Source organism: Capra hircus, chromosome 10 (genome assembly GCF_001704415.2).
Source record: "Capra hircus breed San Clemente chromosome 10, ASM170441v1, whole genome shotgun sequence".
Taxonomy (NCBI): domain Eukaryota; kingdom Metazoa; phylum Chordata; class Mammalia; order Artiodactyla; family Bovidae; genus Capra; species Capra hircus.
The window spans coordinates 25,418,452-25,438,049 of record NC_030817.1 but is presented as its reverse complement, the minus strand read 5'-3'; the positions used below and the strand labels follow the sequence as shown (position 1 = coordinate 25,438,049).

Sequence of the window (19,598 nt, the reverse complement as noted above, 5' to 3'; positions counted from 1 at the left end):
CAACTGAATATCAATAACAAACAATGGAAATGAAATTAAACTGACAAATTGCTGATATCAAATCTAATCTTTGTCAGTAGAATTGAAATTAATTTCTGTTCCACTTAGATTGTGTTGATTCTTTTTTTGACCTTTGGAATGATTATTTTTTAACTTAGCTTAAATAAATATACACAGAGATGATTCCATATAAATGCATATGCAAAATGGAAAAGTATAATTTTGATGTGGTATGATTTTTAACTATAGATCTATATTAGAAAAATCACAGTTTTTACTTCGTATGAGCATGCATGAAGATTAAATGTACTTATTAGTCATTGATTTGACAGCAACATTGTTCAGTCAGAATTCCTTGATACTGGTGTATAATTTTTATAGAATTCTTTCCAGAGCTATTAATTCACTTGCAGCAGCTATCAAGGCTGGTGTTCTGAGGAAGGATTGTATTCCTTTCTTCATGTGATAGGCTATTTTAATGTGACCAAAATTTTTAAAAGCCACCCTTCTTTCATATGCCTTCAGATTTTCCTTGGAGACTATGGTGTGAATGTGAAGAATAGCTAGGGAAGTTACTAAATCTTACTTACTATCTTGATAGTTTTCAGCTAATGTCTCCAAGATAGCATATTAAGAAACCAGATACGAAACTACACAATTCTTTGAAGACTTAATGATAGTCTTTTTAAAAAAGTAGATCATAGCTTAAAATTTGTGAAAGTTTCTCTCATAGGACTTACTATATTCTAGTTTATTGAGTTTTCCAAGCAGGGTGCTGTGTAAACACTTACTTTGATATGGAAAATTTTATTACTACTTTTTTTGAAAAAGATCAGTCTTTCTACTGATCAGTTTTATTACTGATTTTTTTAAAAATCAGTCAGCTGAATTCGTATGACAAAACTTCATATTCTTTATAATGTTTATAAAATTTTTGGAAGGTACTATAAAGATATTCCATAATAGTATGTGCTATTCTACAATAGAACATGGTAAAAATGTTAATAAGTAATATTTATTGAGCCTCCGCCTTTTTGAAGCATTTCTTCTTCAACATGAGTCTTTGTGGGGTGATTGTTATTTTCATAGTGCAGATAAGGAAATTATTATCAACATTATGGTTATTTAACCTTAGAAAGGAAATTATTATAAATGTATTAATAACCTTTCTAAGGTTAAATAACTTGTTTAGAGTCCCATAGCTAGTAGGACCCTGATCAAAGTCCTTCTTCCTCTAGAACCTATTGTTTTAACCTTTGTACAGTTACCCTAACCAGCAGTTAAGAAGGCACTGATACAAATGACCTGTACAGTGAGGGTGATGAATTAATCTAAATTATTCACACTTACTGGAATGTTATATATCCCAGAGTGGCTTGGCTTGGAGTAAAAGACATGCTGGTGTAACCGAAGTTTTCTATGGAGGCCTAGAGACTCTTTGTCTATATCTTAAAGCAACTAGGATAATTAGCTCTACCGTCACTGCCCTACATGAACAAACATATCCTGGTAACATTGAGATGGATATTTATAGCTTATGCCATCTCACAGTGAATTTGTCTTTCATGTATTTTGATTTATTCTGTTAACTAACAGAAGGGAAGAATAACAGAAGCCTGGATTCCGGTTCTGGCTACACTGCTTATTAGCTTTGGAACCTTGAACAAAGTTGCTTAACCTCTCTGAACCTCACTTTCATAGCTATAAGGATACCTCTTTTTTCTTGATTGTTCTGAGTTGTTGTAAATGAAATAGTTTTCTTAAATGTCAATCATAGTACCTTGAAGATAATGAGAGTACCATATGTGATAATAGTTATTATTATTTTCATTATGGATGTAGAAAAAGAACAGGGAGTAAATTTTTAAAAACAACAGAACTTGCTTTACAAAGTTGAGTGTTTTGGAAACCAGCAATTCAGTGATAAGCATTAAGATGGGCTAATGAGAAATGCTGGACTGGAAGAAACACAAGCTGGAATCAAGATTGCTGGCAGAAATATGAATAACCTCAGATATGCAGATGATACCACCTTTATGGCAGAAAGTGAAGAGGAACTAAAAAGCCTCTTGATGCAAGTGAAAGAGGAGAGTGAAAAAGTTGGCTTAAAGCTCAATATTCAAAAAACGAAGATCATGGCATCTGCTTCCATCACTTCATGGGAAATAGATGGGGAAACAGTGGAAACTTTATCTTTTTGGCTTCAATATCACTGCAGATGGTGACTGCAGCCATGAAATTAAAAGACACTTACTTCTTGGAGGAAAAGTTATGACCAACCTAGATAGCATATTGAAAAGCAGAGACATTACTTTGCCAACAAAGGTCCTTTTAGTCAAGGCTATGGTTTTTCCAGTGGTCATGTATGGATGTGAGAGTTGGACTGTGAAGAAAGCTGAGCGCTGAAGAATTGGTGCTTTTGAACTGTGGTGTTGGAGAAGACTCTTGAGAGTCCCTTGGACTGCAAGGAGATCCAGCCAGTCCATTCTGAAGGAGATCAGTCCTGGGTGTTCTTTGGAAGGACTGATGCTAAAGGTGAAACTCCAGTACCTTGGCCACCTCATGTGAAGAGTTGACTCATTGGAAAAGACTCTGATGCTGGGAGGGATTGGTGGCAGGAGGAGAAGGGGATGACAGAGGATGAGATGGCTGGATGGCATCACCGACTTGATGGACGTGAGTCTGAGTGAACTCCGGGAGATGGTGATGGACAGGGAGGCCTGGCGTTCTGCGATTCATGGGGTCTCAAAGAGTCAGACACGACTGAGCTGAACTGAATGAGACCTACCCTTACTTTAAAAACATTATAGTCCTGGAAATCAGAGTTTTTTAGTGCAAACTGCATATTCTCTTGCTTGGTGTTTGGAATAAGCCTTTCTCTGCCCAAATAAGCAAATAGAAGCCCCCAAATATTATAGTCCTTGCAGTCTGTCAATCTGTTTAATTTAAATGTCTTCTAAGTATACATGTTTATATCTTTAGATGTGTCTGTGTGCATGTATATGTGTGTGTGTGTGTTTGAAAAAGTATATGTATGCATTTGTTTAAATCTAGATTAGTTTGTTTGGTTAGTGGTCTTATCCTTAGTTTACTCGGAATTTTAGTAAAAATTTAGTAAGAATGTTTGTAATTTTTGAACTTTTTCTTAAACAAGCCATTTAATATCAAAACTTAATTTTTGCCTAAGCCCAGTTTCCCACCTTATAAATGGAAAATAAGCAAAAACAGAACCAGTCATCAACAAAAAGAGAAAAATATGTTTTCAGAATATGGTATCCACTCTATATCAGGAATATAAATAAGATAATTTTTCTGAAAAAGTTGGAGGAGAGGAGAAAAGAGAAAACCTAAACTCACTGAGAATTATTTGTGTTTTTACCCTCCTTTCCATGCATATTTTTAAGTGGTTCAACTCTGCCTTATCTTAAAGCATTTCTTAAAAATTGGAGGTATGCCTGAAAAGGAGACAAAAGTATTCTTTGGGAGATATGTTTTCCAAAATGAGTGTTTTCTAAGATGTTCTAAATTTTTACTTATCCTCAGAAATGGCTGGTAATGGGTTATCAGCAAGCTATTCAAGTTTGTACCCTTGTTGTATATGACCTTACCGCTGTGTTACAGAGAGCATCTGCTTAGAAGGATTTGGGGATATGTTCCTGGGCCAGACATCCAGAAATACGGGTTTGCAAGGTTTTCAGTGTTTTGTTGTATGGGTTCGGTTTCACTTACTGAGCTAATAGTAACAGTATTATCATTTTATCCTTTGAATCTGACTAATCTAAAAGATTTGCAGTAGATTTGAACTGGCAGACAACCAAGGTCTTTGCATTTCTTAATATTGTCATTCACTGCTTTCTTAAATTGTAAGAAGAGCTTTCCAATAATAGTTTATTTTAATGGGCCTACTTGGTACATAAACTCTGACAAAAATTCAGTAATCTGCTGTAAATGCAGTGCCCAGAAAATATTCTCACCAGACCCTTGCCCTTTTGAGAATATGAGGTAAATTAGCTGTTACTATTGAGAAATGTTAAAGCTCAACATTCAGAAAATGAAGATCATGGCATCTGGTCCCATCACTTCATGGGAAATAGATGGGGAAACAGTGCAAACAGTCTCAGACTTTATTTTTTTGGGCTCCAAAATCACTGCAGATGGTGATTGCAGCCATGAAATTAAAAGACGCTTACTCCTTGGAAGAAAAGTTATGACCAACCTAGATAGTATATTCAAAAGCAGAGACATTACTTTGCCGACTAAGGTCCGTCTAGTCAAGGCTATGGTTTTTCCAGTGGTCACATATGGATGTGAGAGTTGGACTGTGAAGAAGGCTGAGTGCCGAAGAATTGATGCTTTTGAACTGTGATGTTGGAGAAGACTCTTGAGAGTCCCTTGGACTGCAAGGAGATCCAACCAGTCCATTCTGAAGGAGATCAGCCCTGGGATTTCTTTGGAAGGAATGATGCTAAAGCTGAAGCTCCAGTACTTTGGCCACCTCATGGGAAGAGTTGACTCATTGGAAAAGACTCTGATGCTGGGAGGGATTGGGGGCAGGAGGAGAAGGGGACGACAGAGGATGAGATGGCTGGATGGCACCACGGACTTGATGAACGTGAGTCTGAGTGAGCTCCGGGAGTTGGTGATGGACAGGGAGGCCTGGCGTGCTGCGATTCATGGGGTCACAAAGAGTCGGACACGACTGAACGACTGAACTGAACTGATTGAGAAATGTTGAAATTTAGAAATTTCTCCAAAACCCAATAAACATTAAAAGTGGAATAACTTGGTATCTGATAACCGTGGCTAGAACCATGGTCTCTTCATATTTTCTGTTTCTTCCTGGTTCAGTCTTGGAAGGTTTTTCTTTTAAGCATTTATCTATTTCTTCTAGGTTGTTCAGTTTATTGGCATATAGTTGTTTGTAATAATCTCATATGATCCTTTGTATTTCCATAGTGTCCATTGTAACTTCTTTTTCCTTTCTAATTTTATTGGTTTGGATCCTCTCCTTTTTTCTTGATGATTCTGACAAAACATTTATCAATTTTGTTTATCTTCTCAAAGAACTAGCTTTTAGTTTCATTGATCTTTGCTATTGTTTTCTTCATCTCTATTTCATTTATTTATACTATGATCTTTATGATTTCTTTCTTTTACTAACTTTGGGTTTTGTTTGTTTTCTTTCTCTAGTTGCTTTAGGTATAAGGATAGGTTGTTTATTTGAGAATTTTCTTGTTTCTTTAGGTAGGATTATATTGGTATAAACTTCGCCTTTAGAATTGCTTTTGCTGTGTCCCATATATTTTGACTTCCCTGGTGGCTCAGACAGTAAAGCATCTGCCTACGATGCACGAGACCCGGGTTCGACCCCTGGGTGGGGAATATCCTCTGGAGAAGAAAATGGCAACCCACTCCAGTTATCTTGCCTGGAAAATCCCATGGATGGAGGAGCCTGGTAGGCTACAGTCCATGGGGTCACGAAGAGTTGGACACACCTGAGCGACTTCACTTCACTTCACTTCACTTCATAGATTTTGAACTGTGTTTTCATTGTCATTTGTTTCTAGGTAGTTTTTATTTCCTCTGTGATTTCTTCTATGATCTCTTTATTATTTGGTAATATATTATTTAGTCTCCATGTGTTTGTGGTTTTTTTTTTTCCCCTTTAGCTGATTTCTAATTTCATAGTGCTATGGTCAGAAAAGATGCTTGATATGGTTTTAGTTTTCTTAAATTTACTGAGGCTTGATGTGTGACCCAAAATGCGATCTATCCTGGAGAATGAAGTTCCATGTGTATTTGCGAAGAAAGTGTATTCTGCTGCTTTACTATGGAATGTCCTATAAATATTAGTGAAGTCTCCCTGGTCTAACATGTCATTTAAGGCTTGTGTTTTCATACTTCTGTCTGATTTGTCTGTTGGTGTAGGGAAGGTGTTAAAGCCCTCCACTGTTACGGCGTCACTGTCAGTTTCCCCTCTTAGGGCTTTTAGCACTTGCCTTATATTAAGGTACGCCTCTGTTGGGTGCATGGTGTGGACCTATTAAGTCCCTTAGTCGTGTCTGACTCTCTGTGACCCCATGAACAGTAGCTGCGAGGCTTCTCTGCCCATGGAATTCTCCAGGCAAGCATACTGGAGTGGGTTGCCATTCCTTTCTCCAGGGGATCTTCCCCATCCAGGAATCAAACCCAGGTCTCCTGCATTGCAGGCAGAATCTTTACCGTCTGAGCCACCAGGGAAGTCCTATGTTGGGTGCATATATATTTACAATTGTTACGTCATCTTCTTGGATTTATCCTTTGATCATCATGTAGTATCCTTTCTTGTCTTTTGTAACAGTCATTATTTTAAAATCAATTTTTTTCTTATACACATATTGCTATTCCACTTTCTTCTGATTTCCTTTTGCATGGAATATCTTTTCCACCCCTCAGTTTAACCTGATTTGTAAATCTTGCCCCAAATTCTTTGTGTTAACAAGGATGCTTTTCTCTTATTTGAAGTGAGCAGGGACAACTGTCAGTCTAGATTGTTCTGATTTTGGCTGCTGGATAATGAAACTATGGTCTAGTTTACACTTTCTATTTCACTTGTCAAAATAAACATCAACACAGATTTCCTTGGAGAATTGAGCCTAAGACCTACTTAATGTTGATATCACAGTATCTTGGAGCTGAATTTCCCTCCAGATTTTCCCATGTGATTATTCTTTTAGAACTGATGTTGTTGCTTGACCCTTCTACCAATCCTTGGGTTCCATTTACATTTTTACATACTCTGTAAAATGAATAAGCATAACTACAAGAAGCAGTTCATTTGAATAAAATGATATTTTCTCTCAATAGATAGATCTCTTCCATCTATCTAATTTGACAGAGCTTGACATTTGAATAAATGCGTTTATTTTTTGTGGTTTTGCTGCAAATATTTCAGTCCCGTGAGTGCCCATTTAAAATTCTAACTGAAAAAACCAACAGACAAATTTAAAAAATGAGCATATGTCAAGTACTGAGTATAATTCTTATTTTCAGCCAGTTTAGTTCATGTTTATAAATGGTCCAACTTTATGACAGGCCTAGTAGTTTATTGGCAAGATGCCAATAATATAGATGATAGATTGCTTTTTTAAAGAATTCTTTTTATTGGGTGAAATGATCTTATCTTAGCAGTTGTAGTCTTCCATGGCAATGACAGAGTTTAGGCTGATGATTAACAACTATGTTGGTTAATCTCGTCTAAATAAAAGATATTTTAGTTGGTATTTTTACTGCAATATTCTTTTTAAAATTTTAATTATATATTTGTATATATCATTTAGTATAGTTGATTTACAAAGTTGTGTTAATTTCAGGTATACAGCAAAGTGATTCAGTTATGTGTGTGTGTGTGTGTGTGTGTGTGTGTGTGTGTGTGTGGAGAAGGAAATGGCAACCCACTCCAGGATTCTTGCATGGAGAATGCCAAGGACAGAGGAGCCTGGTGGGCTACAGTCCATGTGATCATAAAGAGTCGGACAAGACTGAGCGACTGACACATACACAAAAGCATGTATACATATATTATATACATATATATATAATATATTCATTTATATCATTTTTTTTGATTCCACATATAAGTGATATCATATATTTGTCTTCATTTTACTTACTTCACTCTGCATGACAGTCTCTAGGTCCATCCACATTTTTACAAATGGCATACATATTTCTGCCTATAATATGTATATAATATATATTCTTTTTCAGATTCTTTTCCATTATAGGTTGTTATAAGATATTGAATATAATTCCCTGTGCTATATAGTAAACCCTTACTGTTTCTCAGTTTTCTTTAACATAGTGGGTATATGTTAATCCCAAACTCTCAATTTATCTCTACCTCCTGCTCCCCTTTGAGAGCCATAAATTGGTTTTTATGTCTGTGAGTCTTTTTCTGTTTTGTAAATAAGTTCATTTATATCATTTTTTTAGATTCCATGTATAAGTGATATCATTTATTTTTCTTCATTTTATTTACTTCACTCTGCATGACAGTCTCTAGGTCCATCCACATTTCTACATATGGCATAATTTCGTTTCTTTTTATGACTGAGTAATATGCCTTTGTGTATATGTACTGCATCTTCTTTGTCCATTCATCTGTCTGTGGACATTTAGGTTAATTCCATGTGCTGACTTTAGTAAATAGTGCTGCTGTGAACATTGGGGTGCATGTATCTTTTAGAACTAGAATTTTCTCCTGATAAATGCCCAAGAGTGGGATTGCTGGATCACATGGTAACTCTATTTGTAGTTTTTCAAGGAACCTCTGTATCGTTTTCGGTGGTACCTGCACTGGTTTACATTCCCACCAATAGTATGTGAGGCTTCCTTTTTCTCCACATCCTTCCCAGCATTTATTATTTGTAGACTTTTTGATAACGTCCATTCTGACCTGTGTGAGGTGATATATACCTCATTGTAGTTTTGATTTGTAGTCTCAAATAATTAGTGATTTTGGAGCATCTTTTTATTTGCCCGTTGGACATCTGTAAGCCGAAGAGAGAGGCCTCAGATGAAACTACACCTGTCAACCTTTGATTTTGAACTTTTAGCCTTCCTAACTATGGGAAAATAGCTTTGTATGAGCTACCAGTTTATGGTATTATGTTATGGCAGCCCTAGCAAACTAATACAGCATATGAGAGTTCTAATTACTCTACATCTCACCAACATTCAATCTTATACTCTTAATTATTATCATCACTGGTCATAGCAAACACCCTCTTCCAACAACACAAGAGAAGACTCTGCACATGGACATCACCAGATGGTCAACACCAAAATCAGATTGATTATATTCTTTGCAGCCAAAGATGGAGAAGATCTATACAGTCAACAAAAACAAGACTGGGAGCTGACTGTGGCTCAGATCATGAACTCCTTATTGCCAAATTCAGACTTAAATTGAAGAAAGTAGGGAAAACTGCTAGACCATTCAGGTATGACCTAAATCAAATCCCTTGTGATTATACAGTGGAAGTGAGAAATAGATTTAAGGGCCTAGATCTGATAGATAGAGTGCCTGATGAACTATGGAATGAGGTTCGTGACATTGTACAGGAGACAGGGATCAAGACCATCCCCAAGAAAAAGAAATGCAAAAAAGCAAAATGGCTGTCTGGGGAGGCCTTACAAATAGCTGTGAAAAGAAGGGAGGCGAAAAGCAAAGGAGAAAAGGAAAGATATAAGCATCTGAATGCAGAGTTCCAAAGAATAGCAAGAAGAGAAAAGAAAGCCTTCTTCAGTGATCAATGCAAAGAAATAGACGAAAAGAACAGAATGGGAAAGACTAGAGATCTCTTCAAGAAAATTAGAGATGCCAAGGGAACATTTCATGCACAGATGGGCTCGATAAAGGACAGAAGTGGTCTGGACCTAAAAGAAGCCGAAGATATTAAGAAGAGGTGGCAAGAATACACGGAAGAACTGTACAAAAAAGATCTTCACGACCCAGATAATCATGATGATGTGATCACTAATCTAGAGCCAGATATCTTGGAATGTGAAGTCAAGTGGGCCTTAGAAAGCATCACTACGAACAAAGCTAGTGGAAGTGATGGAATTTCAGTTGAGCTGTTTCAAATCCTGAAAGATGATGCTGTGAAAGTGCTGCACTCAATATGCCAGCAAGTTTGGAAAATTCAGCAGTGACCGCAGGACTGGAAAAGGTCAGTTTTCATTCCAATTCCAAAGAAAGGCAATGCCAAAGAATGCTCAAACTACCGCACAATTGCACTCATCTCACATGCTACTAAAGTAATGCTCAAAATTCTCCAAGGCAGACTTCAGCAATACGTGAACCGTGAACTCCGTGATGTTCAAGCTGGTTTTAGAAAAGGCAGAGGAACCAGAGGAACCAAATTGCCAACATCTGCTGGATCATGGAAAAGGCAAGAAAGTTCCAGAAAAACATGTATTTCTGCTTTATTGACTATGCCAAAGCCTTTGAGTGTGTGGATCACAGTAAACTGTGGAAAATTCTGAAAGAGATGGGAATACCAGACCACCTGACCTGCCTCTTGAGAAATCTGTATGCAGGTCAGGAAGCAACAGTTAGAACTGGACATGGAACAACAGACTGGTTCCAAATAGGAAAAGGAGTAGGTCAAGGCTGTATATTGTCACCCTGCTTATTTAACTTCTATGCAGAGTACATCATGAGAAACGGTGGACTGGAAGAAACACAAGCTGGAATCAAGATTGTTGGGAGAATTATCCATAACCTCAGATATGCAGATGACACCACCCTTATGGCAGAAAGTGAAGAGGAACTAAAAAGCCTCTTGATGAAAGTGAAAGAGGAGAGTGAAAAAGTTGGCTTAAAGCTTAACATTCAGAAAAGGAAGATCATGGCATCCGGTCCTATCACTTCATGGGAAATAGATGGGGAAACAGTGCAAACAGTCTCAGACTTTATTTTTGGGGGGCTCCAAAATCACTGCAGATGGTGACTACAGCCATGAAATTAAAAGACGCTTACTCCTTGGAAGAAAAGTTATGACCAACCTAGATAGTATATTCAAAAGCAGAGACATTACTTTGCCGACTAAGGTCCGTCTAGTCAAGGCTATGGTTTTTCCAGTGGTCATGTATGGATGTGAGAGTTGGACTGTGAAGAAAGCTGAGCGCCGAAGAATTGATGCTTTTGAACTGTGGTGTTGGAGAAGACTCTTGAGGGTCCGTTGGACTGCAAGGAGATCCAACCAGTCCATTCTGAAGAAGATCAACCCTGGGATTTCTTTGGAAGGAATGATGCTAAAGCTGAAGCTCCAGTACTTTGGCCATCTCATGCGAAGAGTTGACTCATTGGAAAAGACTCTGATGCTGGGAGGGATTGGGGGCAGGAGGAGAAGGGGACGGCAGAGGATGAGATGGCTGGATGGCATCACTGACTCAATGGACTTGAGTCTGAATGAACTCTGGGAATTGGTGATGGACAGGGAGGCCTGGCGTGCTGCGATTCATGGGGTCGCAAAGAGTCGGACACGACTGAGCAACTCAACTAAGCTGAACTGAACTATCATTCAATTAAAAGATCCTTTTATAATTTTTATTAGAATTATATCCAGTCAATTTGGTCTGTGATTACTTCTTCAGGAAATACATGATATTTGTCATGCATATCTTAGTATTGTTTAGATTTATTCCTTCCTTATCATTTTGTTTGCTATTTTAAATGTGATGTATTTAAAAGATACATCTTGTAATTTGTGGTTATCCTTTAGGGATATTAAGCTAATTTTTTATATTTTTATACTGTGTCTAGAAATTTCCTTGAACTCTCTTAGTGCAGTTAGTTTGTACATTATATTGGATTTTCTACATTAAAGATCATATCATCTTTGAATATCAACAGTTGTTGCTTCCTTTTCTATGTTGGAAGTCTTACTCTTTCTTACTGCCTTGACTAAGACTTCCAGAACAGCGGTTAACAGCAGTGATGGCAGACATTTCTTCTGCTGTTTCTAACTTTTAAGGGAATACTTTTAATTTTGATCCATGTGATTTTTACTGTGAAGTTTTTGATACATACTCCTTATCAACTTAGGGAGTTTACCTTCTATTCCTTAAGAATTTTATAATGGATAAATTTTAACTTTTGTCAAATGAGTTTTTCCCTGTTTCTGTTGAGATGGTAATTTTATTATTGCCTTTAGCTTGTTATTTCATTGAATTTACATTAGTATCTTTTCTAGTTATAAACCAACTAGATATTCTTGATAAAGTCTAGTCATGGTGTATTTTTTAAAACATTGCTATAGTAATATATCACTTAGGATTTTGAAAACAAATTTTTAGTTGGCCTTTAGATTTCCTTTTCTTGACCTTTATACCACTTTTCTATCAATTTTATACTAATTTCAGGAGTGGGAGTTGGAACTTCTTCTCTTTTTATTTTCTGTAGGAAAAAAATTTATACAACTATTTTATGAATATTTGTGAAACTAATATATAAAAATGCCTGGTCCTAGAGTTTTTTTACTTAAATAGCTTTTTGATTACTGATTAAATTTATGTTTCTTCTTGAATCTATTTTGATATTTCAGTTTCCTCTAGAAGTTATTTTTTTCCATATCTTAACATTAAGTGCCTGAAAATACAGTATTTTATGATGAGTTAAAATTCTTTATCTGTGCTTGTAATTCTCTTTTCATTCCTAATATTGTTTATTTGTGCCTAGGTTCTCTTTCTTAATAAAGATCTTTATTGTTTCAGCATTCATGGCAATATCATTGGAAGTATTAATATTTAAGAAAGGCAACCTATTTTAAATGAACTATTAAATATATTTCTGATAAGAAAAGTTTAATTTTTCTGAGAGAGCTGTATAATCATAACACTTAGGCTACAGATTCACTGTTTTTCACATCTGACCACAAAACAGGAATTTACTGATTTTTATGTTTTCAACAGAGCCACTGAATTCTCTGAAAAGTGGCTTATGTTTGTGTATTAGAAGGACAACATCATGTTTGAAAGATTTTCTTCAAATGTTTTATTCCAGAGAATTTCATAATTTTTGAAATAGGCATAATATTAGAAAACCTGAACATGTTGACGTTTTTAATAGGAAATGAAGATCATCTACAGGAAAACCCTGTTTCATATTCCATGACATTAAATATAGTCAGTGAAACAGGCCAGCAACACAGTCTGCTTTCCTTTCATTCTCTGATGACTAATGATGTTTAATCTTTTAATATGCTTATGTTTTTAAAATTTATTTTGTGTGTGTGTGAGGTATCTATTCAAATCTTTTCCCTTTTTCCCCCTGCTTGGGTTGTGTTCTGATGATTGGATCCTTTATACAATTTAGACAGAAATCTTTTAATAGATATAGGATTCGCAAATATTTTCTTCTAGTCTGTGTCATGTCTCACCATTGTCTTAACAGTGTCTTTTTAAATAAAGAGTTTTTAATTTCAGTGAAGTCTGATTTATCAGTTCTTTCTTTTATGGATCATGCTTTTGTGTCATATCTAAGAAAACTTTGCCTAACTGATGATCATAAAGGTATATTTTTTTGTTTTCTTCTATGAGTTTTATTGTTGTAAAAGCTATTCTTTCTCCACTAAATTGCTGTGACTTTATAATAAATCAGTTTTGCATACTATGTATGGTCCTATTCCCGGATTCTATTCTGTTTCATTGATTTCTTCATTTATCTTTATGCCAGTGCCTCGCTATATTGATTATTGTAACTTTACAATCTTGGTATCAGATAGTGTTGGTATTTCAGTTTTCTTAGTCTTTCACAGATTTGTTTTAAGATGTTTGCCGTTCCATATGAATTTTAGAATTGGCCTGTCAGTTTCTAAGCAAAGTTCATCATTTTTACTTTGCAGATTTTATCTTTTTTACTGCATCATATTGAATTTTTTCATGATTTTGTTACTTTGAAATATCAGTTTCCCATTGTTTTTTCCTAAATATAGAAATATATTGAACTTTATATGTTGATTTTGAATTCTGCAACCTTATTAAACTCCCTCAGATTTTCTGCTTGGGAACTTACAAGTTTCCTGAATTTAGATGTTCAAATAACTCACCAGAGTTGGATATTATTTTTAAAAATAAGCCTTCTGTCCCTTCCTCTTTTTCTTTTCCTGCTAGAACTCCAGTAATCATAGATTGCTTTGCTTATAGAATTTATAATTTGATTTTGGGAATATATAATTTCCTTAGTCTCTCTTCACTCTTCTTTTTGTTTCTTTTTCCTCCTCTGACTAGATAATTTCAAATGAGCTGTCTTCAGGTTCACTAATTCTTTGCTTGATCAAGTCTATTGTTGAAGCTTTTTGTTGAGTCATTGTATTTTTCAGGTCTAGGTTTCCTGGGTTTGTTTTGTTGTTGTTGTTGTTATGCTTTCTGTTTTCTTATTGAATTCACAATTTTGTTACATGCATTGTTTTCCTAATTTTTTATTAGCTATGTTTTTTCACAGTTCACTGAATTTTTTAAGAGGATTGCTTTCAGTTCTTTGTTAGACAGTTGATAGATCTTCATTTCTTTGGGTGTAGTGATTGGAGCTTAATTAGTTTCATTTGCTGTTTTTATATTTACCTGATTCCTCATGATCCTTCTGTCCTTGTGTGGATATATTCTCCTTTGAGAAAGTGGCATCTTTTCCAGCCTTTACTGAATTAAGCAGGGAGAGACCATTACCAGTCAGCTCAGCTTAGGGTTCTGGATGGGCAGCTGGTAGCAGCCTTGGACAAGGAGTGCTTACATTCAGGGTCTTGAGTTAGAGAAGGCTACTGTGTGTGCTCTGAAGTTGAGGGACAGAGCAAGTGTTATTTTTCTGCATTTGAGTAGGTCTCAGAGCTGGGCTTTGCATTTTCAGACTGAACTGCTAGCTGAGATCTGTGTTCAGGTAGGGCTGCTTGCTGGGCTCTGTAGTCACCTAGTCAGGCAGGGTTGTGGGCCACGTTCTCTGGCCTGCTGTCCAGGGATTGCTGTTGGTTGCATTTTGGGAATGAGCAGGGCCATACACTGAGCTCCACATTCATCCATGGTTGGATGGGGCCTCAAGCTATGCCCCCTGACTTGATGATACCATTGGGAAGACTCTGTATTCAGTTAAAGCCATACACAGAGCTCTATGATCAGACGGGAACTCAGGGTGTACTCCTAGATCAGATTGGGACATACACTGTGCCCCAAAACTGGGTGGGCCTATAGGCTGGGTTCTGTAACTTATAAGGCTATTGTCTGTACTCTGCTGTTTGACAGTCTCTTGCTGGGCTTCTTGGCCAGATAGGCTGCCAGTTGTACCCCACAGTTGGGTGGAGCTTGAAGCTATGCTCAGTGGTTGAGGGGTTGCTTTTTGGGCTCACTGGTTGGGTGGAGCCATAGGTTATGCTTCATGATTAGGTGAGGTGGCTACCTGGACATTCAAACTGGGTGGGTTTTCATGCCATGCTCAGCAAATGAATGGGTTGTAGGCTATGCTGTGCTGCTGTACAGCGCCAAGGGCTGGTCTCCACATAGTCAGTACCAGAGGCTAGGCTTCAAAACTGTCGAGGGATGCTGTTTGGACTTCCTCAGTCAGACAGGACCGGTGGTCATGCTCTGCAGTTGGGCAGGGCTGCTGGCTTGTCTGTCCGCTTGAATGGTCTTATAGGACGGGCTTCAGAGACCAGGGTCTCCAGTCACCTGTGAGGCTGGAGACTATGTTTAGCAGCAGAGTGGTGCTTCTGGCTCAGTTCTCTGCTTGAACAGACCTACAGAACGGGCTCTGTGGCTGCCTGAGGTCCCTGGCCAGGTTTCCTGGTCAGGTTGGCAGTACGCTGGGCTTCGCAGTTGGGTGGGCCTACTGACTTGCTTTCCTCCTAAGTAGGCCATAGGATGTTCTTCATGGCTGCCCAGAACTGTGTGGCATCTTTTGCCAGTCTTCACTGTTGGATGGGATTGGAGGCTATGCTCAGTGGTTGCATGTGGCCAGTGACTTTCTTCCCTGCTTGGGTGGCCATAGGATGTGCCGAGTGACTGCCTAGCATCTCAGGCCAGTCTTCCTGCTCAAGGTGGGGTTGAAGGCTATGCTCAGCAGTTGAGAAGGGCTGCTGACTTGCTTCCCTGTGTCAGCAGAGCCCTAGAATTTGCTCCTCCTCCAAGACAGCCCTCTGGCTGAGGAACCAACCAGGCAGAACTGCCAGCCAAATGCCCAGACCAGCTGAGGTCATGAGCTCAGCTCTGCAAGAGGTCAGAGTTGCTTGATCAGGGTCTCCGTTCAGGCCCAACTACTAGTAGGAATGTAGTCTGCCAAGATCTGCACACTGACTGCTGTGAGCCCTTTCCTCCTCCTCTATCTCTAGCTGATTCTCCTAGTAGTCCCCATGAAGTACTTAAGTGGGCCTCCCAGGAAGCATCTGGAATGCTGGGGAAGCTTCATGTCCCCTTACACTCTTCTTTTCCTGCAGGAGAAACTTTAGGCCGAGGGGATCTCTTCAGTGCAGCACTGTGCTGAGCTGGTGAGGGTTGGGGTCGGGGAGGTGGTCAACGTGAACTCACTCCTCTTGCTCTTCTAATGCCCTTTTTCTCGGCTTTTATGGTTGAAGGGGATACTTCATACTCATCCTTTCATTCTGGGATCTTTAAAAAGGTATCTAGTCTGTGAATAGTTGCTAGTTACTCTTTCCCTGAGGAGTACTGAAGCCAAGAATCACCTATTTTGCCCTCCACCTTTCTCCAGATTCCAGTTTTATTAAACCATTGTTTCATATGTGTTACCGGGTTTTCACATGTTGTTTTTGTTGCTGTTGTTCAGTCGCCAAGTCATGTCTGACTCTTTGTGACCCCATGGACTGCTGCACACCAGGCCTCCCTGTCCTGGGTTTTCACTTGTTCCAGCCTTAATGATAAATCTGACCTCTGTTACTTCATCTTGGCCAGATTCTATATATCTTTTTGCACAGTGAATGTAATAAAACATTCAATTACCTAAATATTCAGGTAAAGAGATTGTTCTTACAGATTTACTCTTTTCTGTATGGGATTTGGAAAGAAAAGCCCTTATTGTGTTCATTTTTTGCATTGACTTTTCTATTACTTTTCTTTATCTATAGTTTATCCATAGTTGGGTTACATTATTACATATAAATCACTAATTCTTTTCTGTTCTATTAGGATTAGATCGGATTTAATGCTTAATGGAACTCTGCTGAAAAGACCTTATGCTGCTTTTCCATGCCTGTTTTCCCCTAACATTATTCCATCAAAGTATGAAGAAATGAGATAAAAAGGAGAACCTGGACATATCTTTCTATTGACTGAAATTTTGTATCACTAAAATGTATTCTGGAAAAGGACATCCTAATCCTATGGTATATTGCTGCCATAATAAATTACAAGAGGTGGTAATTTTATTTTGTTTTCAAATTATTTCCTACAAATCAGCCATCTAATTCAGAAAGCGGTTAAGAGCCAAGTTTTAAAAATTATGTACCAGGAAATGCCTCATTTATGAATGTATACGTATTTGTGCTCATAAATTGGGTAATTGTGCACCTAACAACTCTCTTCATTTTACCATTATTCTGTTGTTTGTATACAAATGAGGCTTTTTTTAATTCAAATTCTGTAGCCTGGAACATTCACGATTAATGGATGACTATCATTTCTGCTTCTGTTCAGTGTTAATGCATACAATTTCATGTGAAATTATAGAATATTTTATTTACTCTGGTATAACTGTAGCTTCCCTGATGGCTTAGACAGTAAAGCGTCTGCTTGCAATGCAGGAGACCCAGGTTCAGTCCCTGGGTTGGGAAGATCCCCTAGAGAAGGAAATGGCAACCCACTCCAGTACTCTTGCCTGAAAAATCCCATGGGCGAAGGAGCCTGGTAGGCTACAGTCCATGGGGTCACAAAGAGTCAGACACGACTGAGCAACTTAACTTTCTTTCTTTCTTTATAACTGTAACAAGAGCTTCTTTAGTAAGCATTCATTCTGAAGTTAATTTGGCTTTATCTGTTATATAAAAATGCTAGAAAAGGTATTTAAGTTTTATATTACTTTTTTCATCAGGTTGATATATAAATTTAAGTTCGGTCAAGTATAGTTTAAAAATTGGAATGATTGCAATGGTACAAATTAATATTCCAGGCATTTTAAGGTGACAGCTTATCTCGAAAATGACTGAGCCCAGATACAGTAGTCCTGAGCCCAGATACAGTAGTCCTGATGAGGTTTATTGACAGACACTGTGCTAGCTATTTAGAGACATTTTATCATTTAAATAGATTATGGAAGAAAAAATCAGCCATTTTTAAATTTTCTCAATATTTTTCCAAAAGTATTTCTCAATATATTTCCAAAAGTATATATGCATATTTCCTATTGCTGCTGTAACACATAACTATAAACTTTTTGGCTTAAAATAGTAGAAATTTATTATCTTACAGTTTGGGAAGTCAGAAATGAGTTGCATGGAGCCAAAACCTAGGTGTCTATGGGGCCACATTCACTAGAGACACTCCAAGGGAGAATCTGTGTCCTTGCCTTTATCAGCTCCTAAAGATGCCTTTCTTGCATTTGTTGCTCATGACCCATTCCTCCATCTTCAAAGTAGTAGGTATGACCTTCTCCTCTTTTATAATAAAATTTCCTTCTACTCCCCTCTTATAAGAACACTTGTGCTTATAATTTATGACTCACTTGGGTAATCCAAGCCTATTTCCCCTTCTTAGGATCCTTAATCACACATATAGTTTTCTGTCATCTAAGATAGCATTACAGATTCCAGGATTAGGATGTGAATATCTTTTATGGCAAAATTGGAGTATAGAATACCGTCAAAAATCACATAAAAACAAAATATGTTAGAAATAAGTACAGTTTGGAAAAAAGTTGTACAGGTTGATAAAATAAGCAAGAAATCCTGGAGTTCCTCTGCTATGTTCCAACATTTTATATTGACTGGTAGTTTTCATAAACATAACATAAACACAAACATAAACAGGACATTAACTGTCAGGTGTTTTTCCTGGTATTCTTCATCTTCTATTCTTGTCTTTCCCTTCGTTGTAAAACCAGTGCTTAGTAATCTAAGGTCATAAGTTCATGAACTGGAGCACAGGTCTACACGGCCTGATATTATGATTAATTTAGAAATAATTTGCATTTAATATTTGAACATAGACACATTTTCAATTACATTCTTTCATACTCCTTTTAAGCCTTTTTGTCACCCTCTCCTTCAACTTTGTTTTTCTCAACAGCAGTGAAAAGAATTGATCACTTTGGCACTAATGATGTTATTCAGAGTAGTATGAGTTTTTAGGAGACAATTCTAAAGGTTCCTTAATTCTTCAAAGATCATACATCTCTGAGCTAGATTATTTTTTTCTGTGTTCAGTATCATTCCAGTGTTTATGTCTTACCCTTTTACCTTTGGAGAGAAAATTTCATTTGGTACTTCTAATATGTGTTATGGTCCAGTGACTTCTAGAGTTACCAATATATAGGTTTTAGCAAAGTAAGCATGTATTTTCTTGCATAATGTATAAGCTAAATGTTTACATTTTCTGCCTTGAACTACAGAATACCAGAAGGCCCCATTGATCAGGGGCCAGCTTCAGGAAGGATTCGTGCTTTAGAAGAGCAGCTTGTGAAGGCCAAAGAACAGATTGAAAATTATAAGAAACAAACTAGAAATGGTAGGTAATCATATACTGTTTCTCCTCTTCAATATACTGATATCAGTACAAATAATTGAAAGTTTCCTTTCATCAGAATGTTGGAAATGCTAATACTCTCCATTGCTTGACAACAGGTTTGGGGAAGGATCATGAAATCCTAAGAAGGAGGATTGAAAATGGAGCTAAAGAGCTTTGGTTTTTTTTACAAAGTGAGTTGAAGAAATTAAAGAATTTAGAAGGAAATGAACTCCAAAGACATGCAGATGAATTTCTGTCAGATTTGGGACATCATGAAAGGTACTTCCTTTACGTTTTATTTGGGATTTAGTAAAGATTATAATCTAAGAATGGGAAATGGAAACCTTTGTTAATTTCCCTGCTGAATGGCAAATGATATCTTCCATGCTGGGAAA

General features: G+C 37.2%; 1 protein-coding gene across 2 annotated transcripts in view; it reads left to right on the top strand.

Annotated features, from left to right (window-relative positions):
* The window catches only part of FUT8 (fucosyltransferase 8), a 318,989-nt gene that overhangs the window by 191,645 nt on the left and 107,746 nt on the right, over positions 1–19,598 (top strand). For both annotated transcript variants that reach the window (XM_005685985.3, XM_018054060.1), the window contains exons 5-6: positions 19,088–19,203; positions 19,320–19,482. In XM_005685985.3, the coding sequence (XP_005686042.1) occupies positions 19,088–19,203; positions 19,320–19,482 (279 nt within the window). The remainder of the gene's footprint in view (positions 1–19,087; positions 19,204–19,319; positions 19,483–19,598) is intronic.